The 26,935-nt window shown below is 40.6% G+C and overlaps 1 protein-coding gene across 2 annotated transcripts in view; it reads right to left on the bottom strand.

Annotated features, from left to right (window-relative positions):
* The window catches only part of Col24a1 (collagen type XXIV alpha 1 chain), a 265,128-nt gene that overhangs the window by 185,559 nt on the left and 52,634 nt on the right, over nucleotides 1-26,935 (bottom strand). The window contains exons 13-19 of one of the 2 annotated variants that reach the window (XM_021158013.2): nucleotides 17,686-17,739; nucleotides 16,111-16,155; nucleotides 12,767-12,820; nucleotides 12,644-12,688; nucleotides 12,355-12,408; nucleotides 12,103-12,156; nucleotides 7,732-7,785 (exon numbers count right to left, since the gene is read on the bottom strand). In XM_021158013.2, the coding sequence (XP_021013672.1) occupies nucleotides 7,732-7,785; nucleotides 12,103-12,156; nucleotides 12,355-12,408; nucleotides 12,644-12,688; nucleotides 12,767-12,820; nucleotides 16,111-16,155; nucleotides 17,686-17,739 (360 nt within the window). The remainder of the gene's footprint in view (nucleotides 1-7,731; nucleotides 7,786-12,102; nucleotides 12,157-12,354; nucleotides 12,409-12,643; nucleotides 12,689-12,766; nucleotides 12,821-16,110; nucleotides 16,156-17,685; nucleotides 17,740-26,935) is intronic. The other variant, XM_021158014.2, reaches the window with a different exon arrangement.

Raw genomic sequence — 26,935 nt, 5'->3', positions numbered from 1 at the left:
ACTGTATTAGCTTCATCACGGTGTGATTCACCATGATTCACCAACTCTGAGACTGTATTAGCTTCATCACGGTGTGATTCACCATGATTCATCAACTCTGATACTGTATTAGCTTCATCACGGTGTGATTCACCATGATCCACCAACTCTGAGACTGCATTAGCTTCATCACGGTGTGATTCACCATGAGCATTAAGTCCGAGACATATGAAGCACGGGGGGGGGGGAAGAACTCAAATAATGTCAGTGTGGAAGTCACACGAGGGTACAGCTGCAAAGCTCTAGGAAAATGTGATAAAGCTAACTCAGAAAATACTATAGTCTCAAACTTGAGAATAACACTGAGAAATCAATGATGTTTATGTGCACAGGCAAAACCCACTAGCAAACATAAAGGTAGAGAAACTCCACCAAGAATTGCAACAAAAAATATAACGCTGGAGCCAGGTGTGGTGTTGGTGCACACCTTTAATTCCAGCACTTGGAAGAGAGAGCCTGTGGATCTACTCTAAGATCTTAGAGTTCGAGGCCAGCCAGATCCACAGAGTTCCAGGACAGCCAGGACTACACAGAGAAACTCTGTCTTGAAAAACCAAATAAATAAATAAAAAAATAAATAAAACAGATTTACAAAGAACTATGCAAAACTATCATGTGGGAAAATTGTAAGTAATATTTCTCAAAAAAAAAAAGTAGAAAAGGAGATTTGGGCAAATGAAAGAAAGACAGGCATTGTTCTCGAGAAGATGACTCACTAGTGTGATCATATCAACACTCCCTTAATCTATCAGCACAGACTCTAGCCAATAAAAACAAAGATGGTATTTTTAATGAAGCTAGATAAGATGGATACTAAACTTTACATGGGAAAAATTATTCACGGATACATGGAGAAATATTGAAAATGGGAAGCTAAGAGAACTTTTAGCCATTGAAACATTGACACAGAGCTTGTGCTGTTAGTGAGCACAGAAGCTGTCTGTGGGTAACAGTGCTAGAACAGGAGAGCTCACTGCACTTTCTCAAATCAGCCCTGTTCTCCCTGCTACTCTGTGCTATAGCTGTATGGGGTAGAGCTGTGAATGGCTGGCCTCTGCCATGCCATGGCTGCTACACACATGAGCTCATAGTAGCTGTGTTCTGCACAAGGTCAAGGTGGTTGAAAGTTTCAGCATTGAGGGAGGAGGGTTTTTTTCACTTCCACCCCAGCTGAGAGGCCCTTGGCAGGTGATGGCTGCTAAAGGACAGAGTCACTTTTCTTGCAGGGAAGGTGTCCAGTGTTAGGTTTCCCATGCCCTAGGGAATGACCCCACACACATGGGCATATGGGCTAGTTGGACCTAGCGGGCTAAAACTGAGAGGAGGGGAAGAAGGAAGAGGAGGAATGGGGAGGAGGAGGAATGAGACAGAGAGAGACAAAGAGATACGCACACACACACACACACACACACACACACACACACACAGAGAGAGAGAGAGAGAGAGAGAGAGATAGGAGCAGGTTATGAAATTGGGAGGCAGACAGGAAATATGTTTGGTGGGAGTGAGGGAAGAGTTGGAGGGAGGGAATGTATACAGGTATGAAGGTTACAAAAAATGTTCTAAAAGGAGTTTTAAAATAATAAAACTTAGGGAGCAACTGGGGAGATGGCTCAGAGGTCAAGAGCACTTGAGGAGGGTTAAAAGCCTAGAAGACAAGAGTTTGAGTCCAGCATCCAAGCCACAGAGCCACAACCATCTGTCACTCCAGCTCCAGGGAATCTGACCCTTTCTACTGGCATCCGAGGGCACTTCCCATCTCCTGCATGCACACACAGTAAATAAAAAATACAATCTTAAAAATAAACAAATAAAAACCAATATGAAGGTGTCTAGTCAATGTGTGCATTTTCCTCTCGGTCCTAGCTTGGGATCCTCCACAGACTTAGCTACCACAGCTTCCTGCCTTTAGGTCAAATTCACCCAGGCCCTCCCAGGGCTAGGCTTCTCTCCTTGCCTGCTCCTGCTCCTCCTGGACTAAATGGCAACTGGAAGGTTTTCACAGCAGAACTTACGAGTGGCTTTCTGTTGTTACTTTGTATTATAAACATTGCAGAATGCTTTTTCTTTTCTTTCTGTGCCATGCTCTGCTGCAATGAGTGATACTAATAATTTAACAAGGTTGCTGGACCACAGGCCAGACAATTTCCAGGCAGAGACCTGGGGAACGCTCTGACTTTCCCCCAAGCCCAATGCCTTCCTAGTTTGGCAACAGTTCCATCCTGTCCAAATGAAGGTCCTTGAGTGGTAAAGAATGGAAAGATAAAATGTGTTCATTGTCATTACAGTTTTTACTCTTTGAGGGAGCACTTGGGGGCATGAGCTGCACTGAAGGGTTTCTGTCCACACTAGCTTTGTGCCTATGTGTCCACACTGCCCTCAGCCCTCCTTCCCTCCCTCCCCCTCTCTCCCTCCCTCCCTCCCTCCATTCTGTTCTACTGTTACATCTACTTTATAACTCTCTTTCAACTCTCTCCTTCCACCTTAGCCTCCACTTAAACCTTCTCTCTTCCTTCTTATTGTCTTGTCTCCACTTCCTTACCCTATCCTCTTACATACCCTCGAATATGAAAATAAAGATCTAGAATTTGCTTATGAGAGAAACCTTGCTATTGCTATTGCTTGTCTCTCTGGGTCTGGGATAGTTCAGTTAAGATAATACTTTCCATTTTCCCACAAATGTCATGATTTCATTTTATGGCTTAATAAAATTCCATTGTGTATGTACGCTGTATAAAATGTGGTTGTTGTTACTGGTAACTATCCACGGGATACCCTTAAGTGAACCCACTCAGCACTGTGGGGACCTGCCCTAAGCATCTAGATTTTTCCCCCTCATGTTCTTTATGTGATGTTAATGTACAGGTAAGGTTGAACAGAAAGTCACAGTCCTATGTTTCGCAGGACTTAGTGACAAAACTTAAGTAAACACTCGACTAAACAAGTACGTTCACTAGTTCAGACCCCTTAGGGACATCAGCAAGTGTCTAACGGGTCTTAAATCATCTCTCTGCTTCAGGGCTTTCTCCCCATTCTCTGATGAACAACATCCTGAAGTGACCCTCTAGAAGCATTCACCAGGAGCTGGAGAGGCGAGCAGGAATTAAGAACACCAATGCTCTTCCAGAGCACTTGAGTTGGGTTCCCTGTACCCTGGTGGGGAGCACACAGCCCTCTTTAACTCCCATGACAAGAGTTTCAACGCCCTCTTCTGGCCTCATCAGCCATTGCATGCATATGCCCCCCACCACACCCCATCTCTCTCTCTCTCTCTCTCTCTCTCTCTCTCTCTCTCTCTCTCTCTCTCTCTCTCTCTCTCTCTCTCTCTCTCTCTGTCTCTCAAAATATTAACAAAAGAACTGGAATTAGATCTTCTTCTTTGAAGGTCTGTTAGAACTCTGCACTAAGCCCATCTGGTCCTGACTTTTTTTTTTCCTTTGGTTGGGAGACTATTAATGACTGCTTCTATTTCTTTAGGGGATATAGGACTGTTTAGATCATTATCCTGATCCTGATTTAACTTTGGTACCTGGTATCTGTCTAGAAATTTGTCAATTTCATCCAGGTTTTCCAGTTTTGTTGAGTATAGCCTTTTGTAGTAGGATCTGATGGTGTTTTGGATTTCTTCAGGATCTGTTGTTATGTCTCCCTTTTCATTCCTGATTTTGTTAATTAGGATGCTGTCCCTGTGCCCTCTAGTGAGTCTGGCTAAGGGTTTATCTATCTTGTTGATTTTCTCAAAGAACCAGCTCCTCGTTTGGTTGATTCTTTGAATAGTTCTTCTTGTTTCCACTTGGTTGATTTTGCCCCTGAGTTTGATTATTTCCGGCGTTTACTCCTCTTGGGTGAATTTGCTTCCTTTTTTTTCTAGAGCTTTTAGGTGTGTTGTCAAGCTGCTAGTGTGTGCTCTCTCTAGTTTCTTTTTGAAGGCACTCAGAGCTATGAGTTTTCCTCTTAGAAATGCTTTCATTGTGTCCCATAAGTTTGGGTATGTTGTGGCTTCATTTTCATTAAACTCTAAAAAGTCTTTAATTTCTTTCTTTATTACTTCCTTGACCAAGNTATCATTGAGAAGAGTGTTGTTCAGTTTCCACGTGAATGTTGGCTTTCTATTATTTATGTTGTTATTGAAGATCAGCCTTAGTCCATGGTGATCTGATAGAATGCATCTGCTTGTGGACGTTGTACATCGTGGTGCGCACTAGGCTCCGCACCACGATGTACAACGTCCACAAGCAGCTTTTAGGTTTGTTGAAGGATTACTTTCTTGCTTTTTCTAGGGCGTGGTTTCTGTCCTTGTATTGGTTTTTTTCTGTTATTATCCTTTGAAGGGCTTGATTTGTGGAAAGATAGTGTGAATTTGGTTTTGTCATGGAGTACTTTGGTTTCTCCATCTATGGTAATTGAGAGTTTGGCTGGGTATAGTAGCCTGGGCTGGCATTTGTGTCTCTTAGTGTCTGTATAACATCTGTCCAGGATCTTCTGGCTTTCATAGTCTCTGGTGAAAAGTTTGGTGTAATTCTGATAGGCCTGCCTTTATATGTGACTTGACCCTTTTCCCTTACTGCTTTTAATATTCTATCTTTATTTAGTGCATTTGTTGTTCTGATTATTATGTGTCGGGAGGAATTTCTTTTCTGGTCCAGTCTATTTGGAGTTCTGTAGGCTTCTTGTATGTTCATGGGCATCTCTTTCTTTAGGTTTAGGAAGTTTTCTTCTATAATTTTGTTGAAGATGTTTGCTGGCCCTTTGAGTTGAAAATCTTCATTCTCATCTACTCCTATTATCCGTAGGTTTGGTCTTTTCATTGTGTCCTGGATTTCCTGGATGTTTTGAGTTAGGATATTTTTGCATTTTGCATTTTCTTTGATTGTTGTGCTGATGTTCTCTATGGAATCTTCTGCACCTGAGATTCTCTCTTCCATCTCTTGTATTCTGTTGCTGATGATCGCATCTATGGTTCCAGATTTCTTTCCTAGGGTTTCTATCTCCACCGCTGCAAGCTTGTACAACTACTCTGGAAATCAGTCTGGCAGTTCCTCAGAAAATTGAACATAGTACCACCGGAGGATCCAGCAATACCTCTCCTGGGCGTATATCCAGAAGATGTTCCAACTGGTAAGAAGGACACATGCTCCACTATGTTCATAGCAGCCCTATTTATAATAGCCAGAAGCTGGAAAGAACCCAGATGTCCCTCAACAGAGGAATGGAAACAGAAAATGTGGTACATTTACACAATGGAGTACTACTCAGCTATTAAAAAAGAATGAATTTATGAAATTCCTAGGCAAATGGATGGACCTGGAGGGCATCATCCTGAGTGAGGTAATCCAATCACAAAAGAACTCACACAATATGTACTCACTGATAAGTGGATATTAGCCCACAAACTTAGAATACCCAAGATATAAGATATAATTTGCTAAACAAATTAAACTCAAGAAGAACTAAGACCATCTAAAAATCTCAAGCCCCAGGATTCCATTTTCCTGCTTAGAAATCTTTGCTTAAAGTACAGGATAATCATGAACTTGACACCCAAAAGCATTTACCAGAGGAAATGCATCTATTTTGGAAATAAAATCACTTTAGTTTTGAGTTGATATTAAACACTCTTTAAATTCTTCAATCTCCGGTTACATTAAAAGTGTAAAGTTGAGAAGAGGGGTATAATTCCAAACTGCGCTCTACATGCTTGCTTTTGTATTCACAGGCAGCTGTAACTCTCACTGCTCACTAAAGCAGCTCCTTTTCCAGCAGATGAGACCACCACAGAAGTCCATAACTGGTCACAGTGCAAAGAGCAACTGACTGGTGGGTACCCATGACCAACTGATACATTTACAGCACAACCCATGTACCAAAGGCTCAGGAAACATGGCAAAAGATGGGGCAAAATATTGTAAGAGCCAGTGGGCCAGAACACCTGCCGCAAGACAGTGCTCACACCCAGCCACGCACATAACGTGTGTTTATGGGGTAGAAGACGTATTTGTTAAGTTGCCTCAAACAATCTTGTACTAATTCTTGAGAGACTACAGATATCACCTATGGGACTATGGAAAAATTTGAAGATGAAGAGGAACAGGGTAGTTAAAGGTTAGGACCCATTATAAACAATTTGGAATTAAAGATAATGAAGGTATTCTAACTATTGATGGAAAAATGACAAAATCTTGAAGGAAACAGGAAAAATGACCATATTTGGATGGTAAGATAGGAAGGAAGGATGTGATTTGTGTAACCATAGCCTTGCTTTACATAATAGAAAATGATTAAACCATAGTGATACATGAGACAGAATAGCCTGCCCCAATGCAGTTACCACTCAGAACTCCAGCTACAAGAATTTGCAATTGGACTAAAGATAATACTCTTTTAAAATAATTACATTTAAATTAGATGCTGCATCCTCAATGAAAGAAGTCAGGCAAATCCTAGTCCAGTACAGTTCCCATTAAACTTGATTGAAATAGAAGAGGATAGATTCATATAAAGAGATAAACTTTTATTAATATCGAGTTCTAATTGCTCGCCAGACCCATGTGCGTCTATACCCCACCACTTCCTTATCAGCAAAACAAGGTTGTCACGTCACATTTGGTCTTTGATCTATCTATAGTGAATGTGTTTTAAATTAGCAAAAAAGAATAACATCGATCCTTGAAGAGTAGCTGTGGAATAAGGCCAGTAGTCTATGCAGAGGGTGAACCCATTGTACTGTCCTATCCTGCAGCCTGCCTAGGGCTCTGACACTGGGAAGCTGTGAGTTCTTTGTCTTAGTTATTCAGAAGTCAGCTTATATTCTCAGCATGGTTTCTGCATCCGTTGCTCTTGTTTAGACTTGGGGTGTTTTTCTGAAGCTAGGGTGACATGCAGAAGCCGTATCTCACATAACATCTGGAATCCATGATATGGTTCAAGAGCCTTCAAATATTTCCCTGATGAAGCTTCTGCTCTAAGAAAGCTTTCAAGAAAGAGAGAGGCTCTTTACCAAGCCTGAAGCCAAACTCGATATTTTAAGGTGTACACAAACAAACTTGATGTCTGCCAGAAGCTTAATTACACTTATTCTAGAGCAAGAAGTCCAAATGATATATGCATTTAACAAGCATTGGAAGCATTTCATAGTGCTAATTCAGTGGAGTTTATGGATCCAATTTTGTTTACAATTTTTAACGATGTGTCACTGGCCACTGCTATGCAGAACAGACAAATAGGCTGTGATTTCATCAAAATTAAAATGTGGATAGTCCAGAGTTTGCATATCTAATATAAACTCTGGAATACAAAATGTTCCCAAATCCTAAAATATGTGATATACCAGTAGATGAACTACACCTGACCCTCTGTAAGGGTCACAGTCACAACTCAGGAACCTGGAGAACATTATATAAGTGTCTCTTCTGGCTAAGGACATATGAAACATAAACTTAGATTCAATTCCCATTGTTATTATGAAAAGGATTCAAAGCTTGAAACTGTTCTGGCCCCAGGAACGTCAAGTCATACTCAATTTCCTGTTTCCTTGGGCTCTCCGATGCAGTAAATGTGGTCTAAACTGCTTTCCATAGACGAGCTTCAGAGAGCCTCTTTCTCAAGCTTCCCACAAACCCCACACATTTTGTAAATTAAATTGAATTTTCATCATGTCTTGTTTCAAATTTTCATCTTTTATCAATGATTTACCTCTGGTCCTGGAGGGCCAGATGGTCCCTGTGGTCCTGGGTCACCTGGTTGTCCCTAAAAGGGGAGGAAAAAAAATCAAAATATAAATATTAACTTAATAAATAGAACTGGAAGCAGGAACTAACATTTTGCAGCTGAGCAACTTTTACTATATTATGTCAAACAAGGTTATAATGGTTTTCCAGAGACTTAATCTGTAAAGGTCTTCAGAGTCCCCCCTGGATCTACAGTGTCAGCCCTTGAGAGCATCAGCAACCTTTCCTGGCTTCGGGCTTCACCCACTTTCCATTACATCATCACTGTGAGACTTATTTTTAATGTTTATGGTGCAATATATATTTATTTCTGTTAGATAGAAAAGTGCAGGTGTGAAACTGTTCATGTATGTATACATGTGCACGTGTATGTGTGCACATGTGTGAGTGTATGCATGTGTGCATATGTGTTTATATGAGCATGCATGTATGTATTTCCAGGTATGTGTATGTATATGTGTGTGTATGCATGTGTGTGTGTACATAAGTATACATATGTGTGTGTGCTTCTCCAGAGTCGGGCTGGCTGATAAAACAGCAGCAAGGAGCGTTAGAAGAGGATTTGTTTTTGTTTTTTTTCATTAGAGTCCCAGGACACTTCTGAAATTTTTCTCTCCTCCTGGCTATGATGAGCAGCTTGGTGGAGTAATTATGACTCGCCAGGACTGCAATCCTTGCTGCTAGGTGTCTCTAAATCTCCCTTAGCTCATCAGAAAGATCAGAAGGACAATGATAATGAATGCTAACACCCTTGCAGTTTTTGCGGAGATTAAATGAGACAATGTGTGGATGGTGCAGAGCCAGGGCACATAGAAGGATCAGAAGCTTTAACCAATGCGACAGCGAGGAACTGTCCATTTTCTGCCCCAGCCCTTCTGTGAGCTTTGCCTGCAATTCCCAGATCACTTTGATTCTGGGATTAAATGTTGAGGGTTTGGTTTCAATATTTTGAAAATTCCTTTACTCATAGCGAAGTTGTAAAACAGACAGAATATGATAGGGGCACGAGTCTGAGAAGTTATAGATGCTCCCAAGAGATGACAGCACAGACCAGGGGAGAACAATACAAAGGCCCTCTTGCTTTCAGTAAGAAAATTACTGCATTTCCTAATTTTCCTGTAAGCTTCCACATGAGCTTTGAATCTGATTAGAATAGGCCTAAGATGGCATCAAATTGCAGGACACACCATGCACAAAGGGCCCTATTTCCCAACAACCAGTTACTCATATTGACTGGCTGAGAAGGCTCAGTGTGAAGCTATCTGACATGAGAGAGCTCAGAACAGCTACCACACCAGCATGTAGGCGGTTTGGGCAAAGGGTAATTAAGGGTCAAATGGCAGAAACAAATGTGTAGTCTACCTGAATCAGTGTATAAGGCAGTCTTAAATCTAAATAAACAAGCACCTTTCTTAAAGAGTGATGGGGTGGGTTTCACTGGGGCCCTCTAGTGGCAAAAATCAATTAGGATGTAACTAGAAGCACCCAAAGAAAAAAATAGCATATCCTAAGGCCTTTGATTTGACTGACAAGCAAATTAAAAAAAAAAAATGGAGCAATTTAATTCATTTTTTTGCCATAATTATAGTTTTTACACAACTTAAGTTGTCAGCTTTCTAGGGATGTCCGTTTTCCTTTATAAAACATTTTTGTGAAGAATTTTTCAAGTAGTTTATAGAATGCTTCTGTGCTAAGTGAGTTTCTATAAATGAGGAAACTTCTAGTATAGGAATGGTAAGGTAGCCAACACACACACACACACACACACACACACACACACACACACACAAGCGCTAAGAACATATTGTCTTTGTTTTCTATAGCTTTGGGAGAAAAGAGTTCCTGACCTTCCCTGAGTCGTAACCTTCCCTGAGTTCTGAACTTACTGAACAAAACCTTCCCTGTCCCAGAATGCACACACCTTCCACCTCAGGCCGTTCCTACATCTGGAAAATATTTTTTCATGTTATAACTCAGATCCACTTGGATGCACTAAAAGCAGCCAGTAAAATCTAAGATGACAGAAAACCCGAGCTAGGACTTAGGAAGACATCCCGAGAGTCATTTCTTCCACGGTAGCAGACAAAACTTTCAGGCAGGCACACACTTGCTTAACCAACTGATGCAGTTTGTCTCTTGTTAAGTCAACTGATTTTGTGTAAAAAATGTTCAAAAAGTAGGACTTCTACCCTTACTGGAGAAAATTTTGAGGCCAAATATCTTGGTATTAGTAAGATACAAATGAGTTTAGATACCAAAGGAAAGGTTCTTTCATCAATTTATTGTATGTGTGTGTGTCCATATGGGTGCACATATGTATGAAAGACTGCATGCCTATGTATGTGTGTGTGTGTGTTGTCAATCTTGGGTGCCATTACTAGGCACTTTCCACCTTATCTTTTGAGACAAGGCCCCTCACTAGGGCCTGGTCTTGCTGCATAGGGTAGACTAGGTGCCACCCAAGCCCCACATAAGGTCACCCTTTCTCCATTCCCTCAGCACTAGGATCACAAACAGACAAGCACCACTGTTGAGCTTGAAGGCAGGTCCTTATGCTCACATGGCCAACACTTACAGAGCCACCCCTGTAGTTCTCATTGAAATCAATCCTGAGTCTAAGCTTTCTTGAGCTCGAAGCATGTGTTTTTCAAAGGTTTGCTAAAACTCCCTGCTAACGGAATCCCCATTGACATTAGGTTATTTTGTTACAGTACAGAAAGGCGGATGGCGAGTCAGTAAAACTCGCTTAGACCATTTCCATCCCTCACCATAAATAAACTTTATTTGCATTTCTTGTGATTTCTTTTTCAAACATTTAGTCAGTACGTCAAAGGTAGGATGGGCTTCTCTTAGCTTAGACTACAGAAAGAGTGCAACACACGGCACTACTAGTGCAATGGTCACACGAACTAGAGAAGAATCCACAAGGACCAAGCATGTTATAATCTGACCTTCATCTTATACATGATGTAGGCAGGCTGGGTGGTATGCAAGTTGCAAGGTTATAGATACCCAAGGTCATAGGAGGTCAAACGTCAGACCTGGGACTTAAGCCTGTGCCTTTATTCTTAGACTTGTTACTCGTTTCTCCCACAATAAGCATGCTATGATATCAACTGATTCAGAGAGTACTGGACTTAACAATGCTTAGCCTTATGTGGGCGTGGCATTTGACTTCAGTCCTGAGTGTGGAGCACATGAGAGTAATATTGAGTTTATCAGCTTCTAATCAGGTAACTGTGTTGTATCACTTCTTATGACTCTCAAATTATTTTTAAAATCCTTCAAATTATGAAAAAGAAAGAAAAAAAGGCTTCTTTCCCAATCACATCAGATATGTAAAAGCCCCCATTACTTAGTTTAGGCTCCTTTAATCTGCTGTCTTCCTGATTGATTCTCTCGCCTTAATACGGACTGGACTGTAGAGTTCTGTAGAGTTCATTCAGCTTCGGGGCAGGAGCCTGGGGCACATAGTTAATTAGACTAATGCAATATAAAAATAGGTTACCCACTGGCATGCCATCAGATAAATCCCAGAAAGTGTTCTCTGGAATAAGTAATTCCTGAGAAATATTTACAAAATGATAGACAGATTGTGTGAGGTTATGAAAGGTAGCCCTGCTTCCTGAGAGAAGGAGGCAGAATCAGAGAGAGCTCCATGAAGTGCTCAGGACAACATCCTTTCGAGGTTTAACTGTGTTTGAAATTTGTACACTCATGTTTCTATCAATAGCCACCTTTTATAGCTATAAACATTATTAACATGTTAAAATAACCTTACAATACTAAGCCCTAAAAAGGCAGGGTGCCACGTCTGGGTCTGGGCTGTGACAGACCTCTTACCTAACTGTTCTCAGGCATCCACTGACTGACCATGGGACCTCACACAAGTTCATTAACTCTCTGCCTCCATATCTTTATAAAATGCAAACAAAAGAATAGTGTAGTGGTAACTTCACAAGATTGCTGGGACTAATAAATCAGATATGTCATCCTTAGGACAAGACCTGGCACTTCATAAAGAATAAGGCTTGGGTAGGACAGCCATCATTTTCACCACCCAGAGGTCTATTTCTGACCTCTTTGTTTTCTTTGCTTTCTTTGTTTTCTTTAAGGCTTTCTCTTTGGCCTAGGGTAGGAATCAGCCTATAACAGTTGTGCTGAGAACCTGAGGGCTGACTGTCCTCTAAGACTGAAGAGAGAAAATGTAAGGCTAGGAGACACCCACCCCATGCCACGCACACAGGTATCCTGTTAACACCACTAAGCACCAAGACTCAACCTGGGAATGCATGTGTTTGTCGCAAAATAAAACAAAGTGAAGGTTCAAACCTACTGAAGGTCCTGACTTTCCTCGTATCCCTGGTGGTCCTGGTGATCCAATGTTGCCCTGGAAGGAGAAATTAGAGGGAAATGTTATATTAAAGAAAAATTTCTACTTGTATAGTATTAAAATATTAGCATGTATTCTAGAATTAAAAATTACACTGATGCCATATCCTTATAAAATACACAATTGAAATCATAATTTTTTGAGCCAATGCTTTTAGTTTATTCATTTTTATCAAATGAGTGGAATGAGAGTTACCTTGTCTCCAGGATACCCGGGTTCTCCTGGCTCCCCTGCCACACCTTGCTCACCCTAGGAAGCACAGATTCACAGAAAGACAATAGATTAAAGCATGGTGATGCACAGGAAGTATTTATTATAGAAGAAAAACTTTTTATTTATCCTACATTTAAAAAAACCAATATAATACAAATTAGGCCCTATAAACAAAACAAAAATATTTAACAACAATAATTTCTGTTGACATGAACAAAAGAACCAACCAGGGTGAGAAATTATCTCTGTGAAATGTTAATATTGAAATCACCTTATCACCTTTGATTCCAGATGGTCCTCTACTTCCTGAAAGGCCCTAGAAGTACAAAATGTGATACTTTGTGACATTGCAGAGAAATTAAAGAGAAATATCAATAAGCAAAGAGAGCCATACCATTGGGCCAGGAGCTCCTGGAGGTCCAGTCAGTCCTGCAGGACCAACACTTCCCTGAGGAGTGGCAAAAAATGATATCATTAGGCTCAGGTTAGGGTCAGAAAGAGGGCATGGCATGGCACAGTTGGAATATAAATGAACTGAAAGCATTTTGCCTGTTTCCAGCAACTTTTCTTTCCTTTTAAAACAATACTCAATTCTTAAACTGTCAGCAGCCTGCCCTTCTCACTGTGCTCCAGGCTATGTAATCTAACTCCTGTCTTTGACTTGCATTTTGCAGAATCTTTCCAGATGGGTAGAAATATTTTATTGTCAAGCTACCCACAAATAGTCAAACACATCAAACAAGCTTTCTATTTTGTTCATTATTTAGCGCAAAAAAATTAAAACACAACTTTTATTATGTGTGTGTGTGTGTACCTATGTGGGTGTCAGTATGTGCACCTGAGTGCAGGTGCCTTCAAGGCCAGAAGAGGGCGCCAGGTTTCTTAGAGCTGGGGTTGAGGGTGATGTGAGTTGTCTGGCATGGATGTTGGGAACTTGGGATCCTCTCTACAACAGCACCACACACGTTCAACACGCGAGCCATCTTTCCCACCCAAAGCTAATACTTACTGAGATGTTGCTAAGTGCCAGCATTGCTGGGACTTGGTTTATGGTTTATAATGTGCAGAACACGAATGTTTACCAGGTGCCCATGGGTATACTGAGTAGGCGCCAAGAGCTCTACTTTCTGGGCTTATCATTCATTCGCTATTCACTACTTGGTGAGTACTACCTGCACCAGACACTACTGATACATGAAAAGAACCAAAGATGAAAAAAGATATGGTCTCTGTTATTAAAGTTCTCAACAAGATGCTCTAATTTCTCAAAAGCAAAACTAAAACTCTCACTTCCTATGAGGGAGGGACTTATAAAGTCCCCTTCCAAATGTCCCTGTAGAAAACACAGGTCAATAAAAATGATGTTCTTCTTGAAGGAAGAATTTGAACAAGAATGGAAATCTCTTGATGGTCCAGAGATCAGGTCTAGTTTCTGTTGCGGAGACTCCAGTTTTCTTCTTTCTCTCATGAACTCTGTCCTGGCTTCTCTGTCACTCTCCATCCTGGTGACCACTTTGGTTCAACCCTCTCTCTACAGTGTTCAAACGGTAAGGATATTAAAATTTTGTTTGTGGCCATGTTTGGCACATGCCGACACCTCTGGCTACTCTGATGGGTGAGGGGAGAGGACTCAAGGTCACACCTTAGCAACACAGTGAGATGACGGCTCAAAAGCATCAAAGATCAAACGCTCAGAGCTGGGAGCAGGGGCTGAGGCCAGTAACGCCCATGGGTTCGGGGTCAGTCTCGATTTCACAGGGAGCTTGTTTGCATCCAGGGCTCTCATACAAGAAAACTATGCCTCAGAAAGCAAAACAACAACCAAGAGTTCTGTTTCTGAGATTCTGAAAATGTCACTCAGGTTACTTAGAATTCAAATCACCGAGTTACCATCCCAGGCGCTCTCTTTAAGGTGTCCGCCATACTTCCCGATCCTCACTCCCTGTGTCCCCATCTCTTCCCTTTCTCCCGTCCTACACTCAGCTAGGATTCTTTTCCTCTGACCATGTTCCATGTTCATCCTCTCCTTCACGACATGTTCCGCGTCTTTGAAGACATAGAGACATACCAAGTGCCCTTAGCAGAAGTCCTCCTGGCCTCTTAATCGGTACATGAGCTGAGAGCAGGTGCATGCGCCATGCGCCGTTCTCCGCCCCTCCCTAGACTCAGCGTAACAAATGTGCTGTAACTGTTTGGAGATAAAGTGTGGAATGGACTCTGAAGGAACTAACTTTAAAATATACTTTTCCTTTATACAACAGTTTCTAGAGTTTTAGTTCCCAACATTTCTCTACCTCAGAGGCAATCATCTACATTTATATGATACAAATTTCAGAAAGGAAAACACGATGCTGGTACTTTTGGAAGAGTCTTAAAGTTTGTGGAGGAGATAAATTATTCCCAATGTGTTTAATCCTGGAATATATGGAACTGTGAGCAGCAAATGGTAATACTTTCCAGTTTAATAAATATTTAAGGGCAATAAATATATCACGGCTTGCAATTTCAAACTCTTGTCAGTAGGATACAGTCATTCATGAGACTACAGAGGCTAGTTTATTCAAAACTCCTAGCTTTAAGGATTATGGTAGGCTCAAAACTATAATAAATTTCTGTGTTTTGGAATTGTTCAGAAATAATCCCTCTAATGACAGAGAGACATTTTTATGAACAAAAAAGTCTTTCTCTGTGTTATTTTTCATAGACAGTATAACATTTTTAAGATTTGTCTTAGTTTAATTTGTCTCAAAATACTTAATCTGGCATTTTGAGTGGAATGTGTGATATCTTAATTTACTTCCTTGTGACTCTAAAAGAAAGAACTTTGGGATCAGGAGATATTAGAAAAAATATTATTAAGAACTCAGTAAAATAGGACAGTTTAACATAAAAATTGAGTAGTAAATACAAAAGCACTATTAGATTGACATACTAGAAACTGTGTAGCAAACTCTTGTCCTGAGAAACTACAGGCAAGCAACCCATGGTGACTGTGAGCGTTTCAGATCATCTAGGTATGCCGAAGGTCCTGCGCTATCCCTATCCACCTTACTCCCCTCTAGGAGAAGGTAAAACAGACTGAAGATGCATAGGACTGTAGCTGAGGCTAGGGCAAAGGAGAACCCACAAAGCTATAGGCAGCTTTGAGTCAAAGAAAGAGACCAAAAGCACACGTTCATGACATTAGACGAAGAAGCTACCAGTCAATTCACAGAAGTTCATGTGAATCCATTGTAGAATGGACTGAGTTCTGGATGTTCAGCTGTGCTTGGCATACTCACAGATGAACATATCACTAGAGTCATGAAGAAAGTAAGTATGGCAGCCAACAGCACGGGGAACAAACGCAGGCCAGGAAAATAGCAGCCTCTGATGCTCCCCAACTGGGAAATAGAGACGATTCTCACGAACAAGAAGAGCAAGTGACTCTTCTATGCTACATTGTTGAAGAAACGAAGTCCCTCTAATTCCTTTAAACAAGACATTGATAAGTGTATCCATGCACACATACACTAAGCTATAATAGAGAGCCATTTTAGCTTAATCCAAAGGCAGCAATGACCTTTATGACTCATACTACTACTAGTCTGTTTTTCATTTCTGTTTGAAAAATATGCTTAAACTGGGTTGATACCCAGCAACGACAGGAAACTCATTTGGCTAAGTTTCTAAAGCACAGCTGATAATTTAAACTGTGCAGTAAACTATTTCATGAGAGTGGTGTGTAGTGATACTCACTGTAACACCAGGAAACCCGGGAGGTCCGGTGCCACCTACAAGCCCCTGTTAGGAAATAAATGGAAAAACACATTCATCATGATCCCACACTGCGGAGGGGTTTTCCGAAATGATGTCACATATTCCAGGGACACAATTTGTCAAAATTATCTTCCACTGAAAAGCACAAATTACTTTTATTCTTTTAAAACTGCTTCGAGATATTAGAGCTATCCCTAGGTTAAGATACATAATTTGTCTTCTAAGTACTTAATAAAAGACGAAAATGCAATCAGTTACTTGATTACTGTTTGCATTATCAATATTACAGACCAGCCTGGTCTGTATACTGTCTGAAATGACAGGCAGGCTGTATACAGAGCGTAGGAGAGTATTTTCAGATAGCTAAAACCCATCATATCTTTAGAAGTACATTTTTAAAAACCTCTATCTTTATTTTTATGTAAAGAATATGAATAACACCTGCTTTCATTATTATAAAAAACATAATGTTATGTATCACCAAATTTACAGGAGTCAGGGACAGGAATGGCCTCTCCCCTCTCTTTGATTTATATTTTGAAACACAGATGTGAATACTGAAAAACAACTATAAATCATTCTAAAATATACAGTTTGCTTTTGTACTTAAAAGCTTAAATTATATTCAGTAAGAATTATTATGTATTTTAAATATAGAACATATTTTTTAGTGCATGTTTTAAATATTCTGAGTCCAGTTTTAATAGGTTCCAGGGATATAAAATTGGCAAGCAATTAAATAACAGAGTCATGCGAGGTTCATAACTACACATTGTAGACATTTTAAAATCTAAATGATGCTTACTTCATTACACTTAAGTTAGAAGCCCCCCTGTCCTTCCAAAAAATCAGAGGCAAGAAAAAGTTGGTAAATGTTCTACTCAAAACATTACTCAAACATTTAATAAGCTGATTCAGTTCTTCTTTTCTCTTAAACCCCATGACTTAGACTCAAGCAAAAGCTCAGCTGAGCCTACCAAGTTACCTAACTAATGCTAATTTGGAAATAGAATTTTAAAAATATTGAGAAGAAAATATGTTTACATTCTTTGTGATATTGACTCACATATAAATAAATGCAGGGAGTAATCACAATTTACATGAATATTTGCGTTGGGTCTAATCACTTAAAAAGCTGATAGAAATAATAGGTGTGTGGCATAGACTGGAGAGAGGGTGTCAGGCTCTGCAGAAGGAGAGAAAGTGGAGGAATTCTTACATAGTGCTGACCCAGCCCTTCACCCCCACTCTTTTCTGATGTAATGCAACCAAGAGACCTCCACATATGAAGGTCAATGCTGTGGTCATGTTTACCCAAGTCACTTAAACATGGTTAAAGTACTTAATGTTAATGACCGTCTGTCATGATGGAGGTTTATCCAAACAACTTTGGGTTATCTCTCATACTGAAAAATAACAAACTAGAGTGCGCCCAGAGGTGTGGAAACTGTCCAGCTATAGTGTTAGTAAACATGCTCATAAGGATGCCACGTGCAGTTGCTATGGAGACATGTGATGTTGGAGTATAAGGATGGACCATCCCTGAATACTCACAGGACTGCCATCTAGACCAGCAGGGCCTCTGTCTCCAAAGTCACCTGGAAAACCCTGCAGTGGAAGAGGAAGAAGGCTGCCATCAAAGCCAGAATATAACAAAACTTATTTCACTGTGTTTTATAATGAATTTAGTAACAGAAAGTGTGTATGTCCTGAGTCTAGGGACATAGTAAGTTGGTGGAATGTGCACCCACTCATGTACAAAAGCCACAGCATGGAGGTATTGTGGTGCACATTTATAAGCCCAGTGCTGGGTGAGAGAGACAGGCCTAGCCAGCGGGGTGAGGCAAATTGCTCATCTCCAGGCCAGTGTGCAGTCCTGTCCCAAACAACAAAGCCAACCCAACCCATATAAGGTGGATGGCCACTGAGGATCTCACAGACACACACACAGACACACACACAGACACAGACAGACACAGACAGACACAGACACACAGACACACACACACACACATACACACACACACACACACACACACACACACACACANACACACACACACACACACACACACACAGAGAGAGAGAGAGAGAGAGAGAGAGAGAGAGAGAGAGAGAGAGAGAGAGAGAAGCAATTTCCTAAACCCTTATTTGTAATCCAGTTTTTGGATTAAATGTCATTGTTTTTAAAAAGTAACATTTCGCCAGGCAGTGGTGGTGCATACCTTTAATCCCAGCACTCGGGAGGCAGAGGCAGGCAGATTTCTGAGTTTGAGGCCAGCCTGGTCTACAGAGTGAGTTCCAGGACAGTCAAGGCTACACAGAGAAACCCTGTCTCAAATACCAAAAAAAGAGCAACATTTCTAATTTTAAAACATCATTTTATATACAAAGAAGAGTAAAGTAGTAAACAGAATTTTCATCATTACACAGTCACCAAATGTGAGGGAACATAAGCAAGATTCTGCCTAAGTCATGTGCTACCTCTGCTGTCCCACATGGTCCCTAGGCTGAACCAGAGGGTGACAATCAGTATGCACTTCCCATGTCTTATGTGCTTTACACACAGCATATATATTCAACCTCTACAATGTATTTATTCCATGGATACTGATGTCATTTTGTATCTGAAGACAGTAAGTACAGAGAAAAGTCCCCCTAAGTTAGACCACAAACAAAGGACCAATTTAATGCTGCATTGAATTTACCATTCCAAGATAAAACCATGAAGACTCAGTCTCTGAAGGGCAGTTTTATGAGGGGAAGGAACGATACACATAAATTCTGCGGAGGCAAGGTATTTACAGTGTGAAGTGCCTACTAAGAATTCCACCGTGAAGCTTTTCCAGCATAAATCCCATTACAGGAAAATTTAATACTCAGCTCTTTGTGCTTAATGTTGTATATGAAGGCTTTTCTATAATGATGTACCACTGATGTTCCTAAAGTTTACCATCTTTTTTGTCATCATCATCATCATCATCATCATCATCATCATCATCATCAGCAGCAGCAGCAGCAGCAGCATTATTTGGGTCCATGCATGTGTTTACATAATGTATGTGGAACGTGGCGGGGCACGCATGCCGTGGTGCACTTAAGGGGGGCAGAGGATTAGTGTGTGGGCTTGGCACTCTCCCTCTGCCTTTATGGGGAATCCAGGAATCGAACGTGGGTCACCACCCTTGCCGAGCAAATGCTGTTCCCCACTGAACCAGCCACGAGGTTCACACTTTGTAAACACTACAGGAACAGCTTATGCTATTTACTATTGCCAACATTCATTTTAAAATTCATGTTAAACAAAATAAAGTATACAACTAGACTCATACCTTTCTTATTTTGACAAGTCAGCATTAAACGTTGTATTGAAAAGATTGCCTCGAATTACCGGCTCCCCCAGTACACACGTGAATGTGTTTTGACGATAGTTTAGCAGCAGAAAAAGATGATGCTTCCAAGACACAATCCAAAGCACAATTAACTCGTGCGCACTTTCCCTTATTGTTTAATTAGAGGATAGAGACAACAATGGCAGCAACTGTGTGGTTGAACACATTGTAACCTTATTCCTTTTAGCAACAATGGAAGTTCAAGCCACAATTCTGCCTTCACTGCTCTGGGAAGTCAATTGTTGTCAAGAAGTTCAGGAATCTGTAACACATCACCGTGTTCAGTATGAGTGTCTCTGTCTCAGTTATGCTTACTGTGGCTCTGAGGAAACACTGTGACCAACAAACAGCAACTTGGGGAGGAAAGGGTTTATTTCACTCACAGTTCATCATCAAAAGCAGAGAGGGCAGGAATTTAATCAGGGTAGGAACCTGGAGACAGGAGCAGATGCAGAGGCCATGGAGGGGTGTTGGTTACTGGCTTGTTCCTGGTGGCTTGCTCAGCCTGCTCATGTAAGGAGGCCAGGACTACCAGCCCAGGGTCAGCACCACTTACAACAAGCTAGGCTTCCCTCACTGATCACTAATTAAGAAAATGCCTTACAACCAGATCTATGGATGCATGTTCTCAGTTGAGGCTCCCTCCTCTCTGATGGCCCCAGCTTGTGTCAAGTTGACAAAAAACACCATGGAGTACAATGAGCTAACATGTATATCTGAAAGTATTTGTGACAGCCAGATAAGGAAAACAGAAGAGGAAAAAATATTGTTATAAATTTGATAAATTAGAGAAGGTTGACTGATTTTTTCCTCAGTGAAATAATTAGGAGTGTGGGACACAGTAGGTGGCCCCCTTAATGTGAAATGTCCAGAGAAGGCAAAGCCACAGAGATACAAAGTAGCGATGTCGATGTAGCAGGAGGATGAAAGAACTACAGAGAACTAGAATGTCTTAGGGGTGATGGAGAAAATGTTCTAAGACTAGAAACCATGGTGGATGCCCAACCCTTATGCACTAAAGCCTATCACATTACACAATCTAAAGGGGTTAATTGTGTGTTGTGTGAATTATATTTCAATAAGTTGTCCTGGAAACAGAGAAGTAGGGCTTCAGACAGGCTCAGTCAATGAAGTGCTTGTGGCAAAGCAAAAGGATCAGGGTTGTGGTTCCCAGTACTCAGTTAAATACTTGAGCTTGGTGACACATGACTCTAATCCCAGCCCTGGGAAGAGAGAGAGCAGTGGAGCTCCCTGGCAATCAATAGCTAGATGGTATTGCTGAAATGAGCAATCTGGGTACAGATAGACCCAGTCTCACAAACTAAGGTTGGAAGCCATTGAAAAAGACACTTGATATTGAACTCTGGTTTCCATAGGGACACATATCACCTCCATACACACATGAACACCTATGGTGACGAGTAGTAACAAACTTGGGATACTGATAAACATGCCTGGACACCCACTTAGGACTTACTAAAGGATGAACCAACTTTGACTTAACACCCCATCCCCATGGCCCACCTCCAGCCCCCAACACCCCAGTTCCACCACAATACAGGGAAGGAAGCTGTTCTCTGAAGCAGCCCCACACAGTTCTTGATTTCTTCCTACAGGAGAGGAAACAAGAGGGAAAAATGGGGAAAGGACTGTGCTCAGCTCCACACCTGTTACAATTCCCATACTTCTTTCAAGCAGCAGGAACACACACACACACACAGACAGACACACACACAGACACACATACAGATACACACAGACATATACAGACACACATATAGACACACACAGACACACATACACACACAGACACACATACATACACACACAGACACACATACACACAGACACACACACATACACACACACAGACACACACACAGACACATATACACACAGACAGACAGACACACACACGCACACACACACACACCCTTTCCCTTTCCTGTTTACTTCTGGTCACTGTCCAATATATGTAAATGCTAGTCACTGTACCTTGACTTTACCCCTTAAGCAGTTTAGTTGAAATGATTGGTATCCAGTTTCTGATTTTCATGTTTGTTATTTGAATGTAAACATTCCCTATTCTAGATAGAAAGAATGAATTTTGTTTTGTTCCCTCTTATTCTATATACATGTTCATTGATACATCAAGTTAAAAATAATTGCTACTAAGTGGAGATGTCTTTTCATGTTTTCATGAAACACTATACATCCCTTTAACTGTGACTAACATGTGTGACTTGCTTCACTGAACAGATAGTACATGGTGACAAGTGACAGATACGGCTGCCAAAATCACACTACAAAATCTGTGTAAAATTCTCAGAGCCATGAAAATCAAGAGATATTCCTGGCCAGCTTGATGGTTTTAGCTCCGGTGACAATCTCACATGGCAAAGAGCTGTGGCTGATGTCTGGAAGCTGATAGGCTATGGGACCCGCTGGGAGCTTACCCAAAGCTGGTAGGAACCCAGCACCCTCAAGTCTCCAACTTCAGAGAGTAACTTCTTCCCAGAACCTGAATGAGCTTGGCTACAGGCCGTGGTACTCAGACCTCAGTAATGAAGCCCTGTGGCGTCCTGAACACTACTTGGTGATGTGAGCACAAGACTGTTAAGCAATGCCTGGACCCTCGACGCGAAACTCAGTCTGCCATATTTGTAGCGTTTGTTTTGCAGCAGCAGAAATAAATCAGGAAGCTGATAAAATTACCAATTTAATCTTTAAATTGAGAATTACAAAGCCTTGCTCACATAGTTTTTGTGATGGTAACAGTCAGGGAATTGACCCACCATTGCTTGTTTCTTAAGCCACTAATCTGAAGAAACCTGCTGCTGTTGTATTGTTAAGTTCAAGTCAATGAACATTAACATCAAACAGGTTAAAGCTTTCTGTTTACCTTAACAGGTAAATAGATACTTACTGCTCCTGTTCCTGTGTAGACCCCTTCCATGTTACATTGTGGCTGATGTTTATGGCCCACAGAAAGCAGACATGGCAGACACATGATTTATGGCGATAAAAGATGCTGCAGCCTCTGTACTTTGTATACATTGTCTTTCATCTCGGGAGAAGATGAACTCATGTTCTGAGGACCCTCCCATAACGCCATGGAAGACAGATCTTCCACTACCAGCTAGCATCTACCCAGCCAGTCAGCAAGCAAACAAACTACTTTCAAGTGAGCTCCTGTCAGCCTTTAGATGACTCTGACACCTGCCCAAGTCTTAACTTTAGGCTCATGAATTAGACTGCTCAAATAAGTCGCTATCAAGTTTCCAAATCAAAGAAACTATAATATATATATATATATATATATATATATATATATATATATATATGTTGTAGTTTAAGATCACCTACTTGGAGTCATTTTCATACAGCACTGAATAACTAATACACTGTAACAACAGTGGTGTCTAAAATTACAGGGCACGCTATGGTAGAGCGAGGCACTGAATCCTGAATAACATTCTACCCAGTTGCTTTCTCTGCGCATTCATTGTGTTTGTTTATGACCTGCAGAGCCTTCTAAAGCTCAAAGAATATGTTTTCCTACTTCCTGAGTCTCACACCGATGTTGCTACCAAGCATGAAGATCTTCAAACATAAAATGTCACTTCTGCTCATATATATATATATATATATATATATATATATATATATATATATATATGTATATATATGGTGCTAATATTTGAGATCACTCACAGATACCTATAGTGTGTTCAGATCTGTGTAAGCAATGAAAAAAAAAAACGGACTGTTTTCCTAGTTCTACCAAGAAATCATAAAAATAATACATGTAGAATAAGAAAAGAATAATCAAGTTGTTATGACGACACATTACAGAATTTAAAAAATAAAAGCAATATAAATGCTTCTATGTAATACACTTTTTAAATTCTAGCATAAGGTTTAAAAATGTATTCAGCCTAAAGTAGACTAAATAAAAATTATCCTAGTGCAGTGATGATAAAATTATAGTAATATTAAATTTTATAGATAAGATACACTAAGTTGACATACCAGTATATGGAGAGATATATCTTTCTAAGAAGTGGGAGGAGACCAGAATTATTTCTCTAGAGTTAGACAGATGAAGAACAGCCCAGATTTTACTTCTGTGGATCCTACATACGCAAATCTATTTCTAGCATTTAAAAATCCTTCAGGAAGGACGCAGTCAAGGCTGGAGTGTACCAGGCTCTGTGATGTCCTCTATGTCCTCACAGCTAGGACAGCTTGACCCAAGAGTCCCAGGTGAAGCCTGGCATTTCAGCTGAGCTGATGACAGACTTTAGTGGGACTCTGAATCACTCCAGGCAGGCTATGTTAGACCATGCCCCCACTCTCAGAGTCTTGTTCTTGAAGAATGGTCATCACCACGTGCTCCTACTCTGAGAACTCCTTCCCCTCATCTCAAAAAGTATTTGGAACACAGCACCTGTTAACTATACTTCCGTCTTCCCTCAAAGATAACATAGCTGCAGACACTAGACCTGACCGCCACACATCACTGTATGTTTCTTATTTTGGTGACCTACAAGGCTCTCTACATTTGCTATCTGCTATCAGCCTTGAACATAATCCGCCATCTGACTTGCCACCTGTGGGTGACATGCCTCCGTGAAATCAAGTTTGGGATTTTCCAAAGAGCAGTGGGTGTCTCTTTCCCAACCTCATGGGTGAGGCAAACTCAAAATCCTGGAATCTGGAACTTTCTACACATTCCTCATATAGTAGTTAGCCAAATATAGTTGCAATAGACAGCTCCATAAATAGAAACCAGAAAATAGGTATCATTTTCCTGGACAAGGAAGGAATCATTGGAAAATTAATGACCATCTATCAAAATACTCCAGCATCTCCTTTATGACCCAATGAACTGCATTTTATTTTCTCCTGAAGCAAAGAAAATACTGTCTCTGACTTCTCCAGAAGGCGTATGCTTCTGAGATGATAGTGGGCTCAACGTGTGTTTAAAGTTGCCGGGGCTAAACATAGACACTAATAACAGATGCTGAGCAGAGAGCTTATACTCAACTCTTAACACTGGGGTTAGACGCCAAAACATAGCTTACTTTAAATAGACTCCTCCAGCAGAAAGTTCTATGAGAAAAAGACGGGGCTGGGGCGTCCTCTTCTATAGTTAGAAAAGCAAACCTCCCTATGGCTTTCAGTTTTGTTTTCCCAGGGCCACGACCTAGGACTCTTTTACCCTCAAACCTTAAATGTAATATGATGATTTGTAATCTACTCCTGTGCACATGCAGCTGTGTGCCTCTATAACGCACACGTGGAGGACAGAGGGAAACCTTGGTCCTCACATTCTGTTGGAGACAGGATCTCTCATTGAGGAATGCTTGGTTTGTTCAGCACTCCCAACCACTGTCTGCTGGTTTGTCTCAGGTTCTGAACTCTTAAAGTAATTATTAATAGATGATGTGCCTTTTTTTAAGCATGAGAAGTTATATACTATTATAAATGATTTTCTTGGTTAGTAACTTTGATAGGAACAAGATGGGAAAACTGAGAGCCATGGACTGGAGCAGAGAAGACCAAAGCTGAAGAGCCTGGCCTATTGTCCACTTGAACAGACCCAGAGCTTCACAGTTTGCTTGGAAGTTTGACATATGATAAACAGAGCCTGAGTTCTGCTGGGTGTGCAGGTAGGGGCTACCATGCAAAGAGCGTGATACCTGTTCACGTGAAATAGAGTGTAATAGGATAGCACAGCACACACAGTCCCTTACATATTGATGATGGTGGGATGCTATTTGCTGCCATTCCAGCTGTGAAAAAATTAGCTTTGAGGGTTGTTACAGATGCAGGAAAACAAAAGGTGGGGTCTATTTTGCATTTTTTGTCAGTTTGATGGACTTTCTTTCCAATATATTGAAGTCTTCAAAGTAAAAAATTCAAACAACAATCACACTTTGGCCAACTATCACAGGGAAAAAAAAATCAGACCTCTTTCTAAGTCGCTTGAGTAGAAGACAAAAACAGGAACTTCTAGACTTATAGTAACTGCATCTATGCTTGGGTCTTAGTGTTACTGCTTTTACCTACGATACTGCATCTCAGACCTCCATTTTCCTACCCTTAATGGCGCTAGAACCTATCCTGAGGTACTTTCTACTATAAAGCTCAGAATACTATTTTAAATAATTTAAATATTACAGATAGTTAATGTTACAGATAACTTTGATTTTTTAAAAAAATCATTACATTTATTTATTTATTACTTCACATACCAATATGAGCCCCCCCTCCCAGTATCCCCTCGAATGGATCCTTCCCCCTCCACTTCTCCTTTGAGAAGAGGGAGCCCCCTCTAGGCATCATCCCTTCCACTACTTCTCCCTCCCCCCACCCCCAGCACATCAAGTCACTACAAGACTAGGGGCATCCTCTCCCCCAGACAAGGTGGTCCATTTAGGGAATGGGATCCACAGGTGGGCAGGCAACAAATTCAGGGACAGACCTCACTTCAAACTTTGACATTTTATTCATAAGGTTTTTTTTTAATCCAAAAGAATAATATTGAATTTAAAAGGCAGGTTCAAAAAAAGAGGGAAATAGTAAACAAAGTAATTATTGGGATCTTTGTTCTTTACAACGCAAAACTCACAGAGTTCTGTTGCTTTAAAATATATGTACTTGTAACAGATTTACGTCTTTAGAAACAATTATATGTGCCAGACATATAGATCCCAATTTTGTTGGCACTAAGATAGTACTCATAAATACCAAAGTTTTGAGCTAAGCTATTGTGAAAGATTCTTTTCACCTTCACAATCACAGTACAGTAAGACTGTCACCTTAGAAGCTATCTTAGAGTGGTCAGAAAAATACCACAAATGGAAGAAGGATATTTAGTTAGCTCTGTTATCCTAGCTGGGGTTGTTCTCTGGACTAGTTTTGTCTAGTGAAATTCACATTCTATATGTTTTTAAATCAGAAAATATAAGACATGTAAGAAAAAAGACTCATAGGGCTGACCAAGCAGCAATCTAAGGGCTACATTCAACCGAGACAGTCCAATCTAAAGTTGCAAGCATCCTTAAAATAATACATTTTTTTTTGCAATGTTTTTGATACTTCTGTGGGTCTCCAGTGTGAATTTCTTAGGTGACAACATTGTGTCATGATGTCAAAAGGTTGGACATCTCTGTGTGGAACTTAAGACGTCTAGGGTGAAGCTGTGTTTCTATTCCTGTTTCAGTTGTTCCTGTATGTTCTGGTGTTATACTTCCTGGCCAGGGAGACAACAATTTATTTTGGGGCTACACCAAGAGGCTAAGAGCTATCTAAGAAGTACTATATTTAGAGTTAACCTTCATCTACATTTTCTTTCTTTTTTTTTTAATTAGGTATTTTCCTCGTTTACATTTTCAATGCTATCC

The sequence above is a fragment of the Mus caroli genome, chromosome 3 (assembly GCF_900094665.2).
Source record: "Mus caroli chromosome 3, CAROLI_EIJ_v1.1, whole genome shotgun sequence".
Classification (NCBI taxonomy): domain Eukaryota; kingdom Metazoa; phylum Chordata; class Mammalia; order Rodentia; family Muridae; genus Mus; species Mus caroli.
This window is presented reverse-complemented; position numbering and strand designations above follow the sequence as displayed.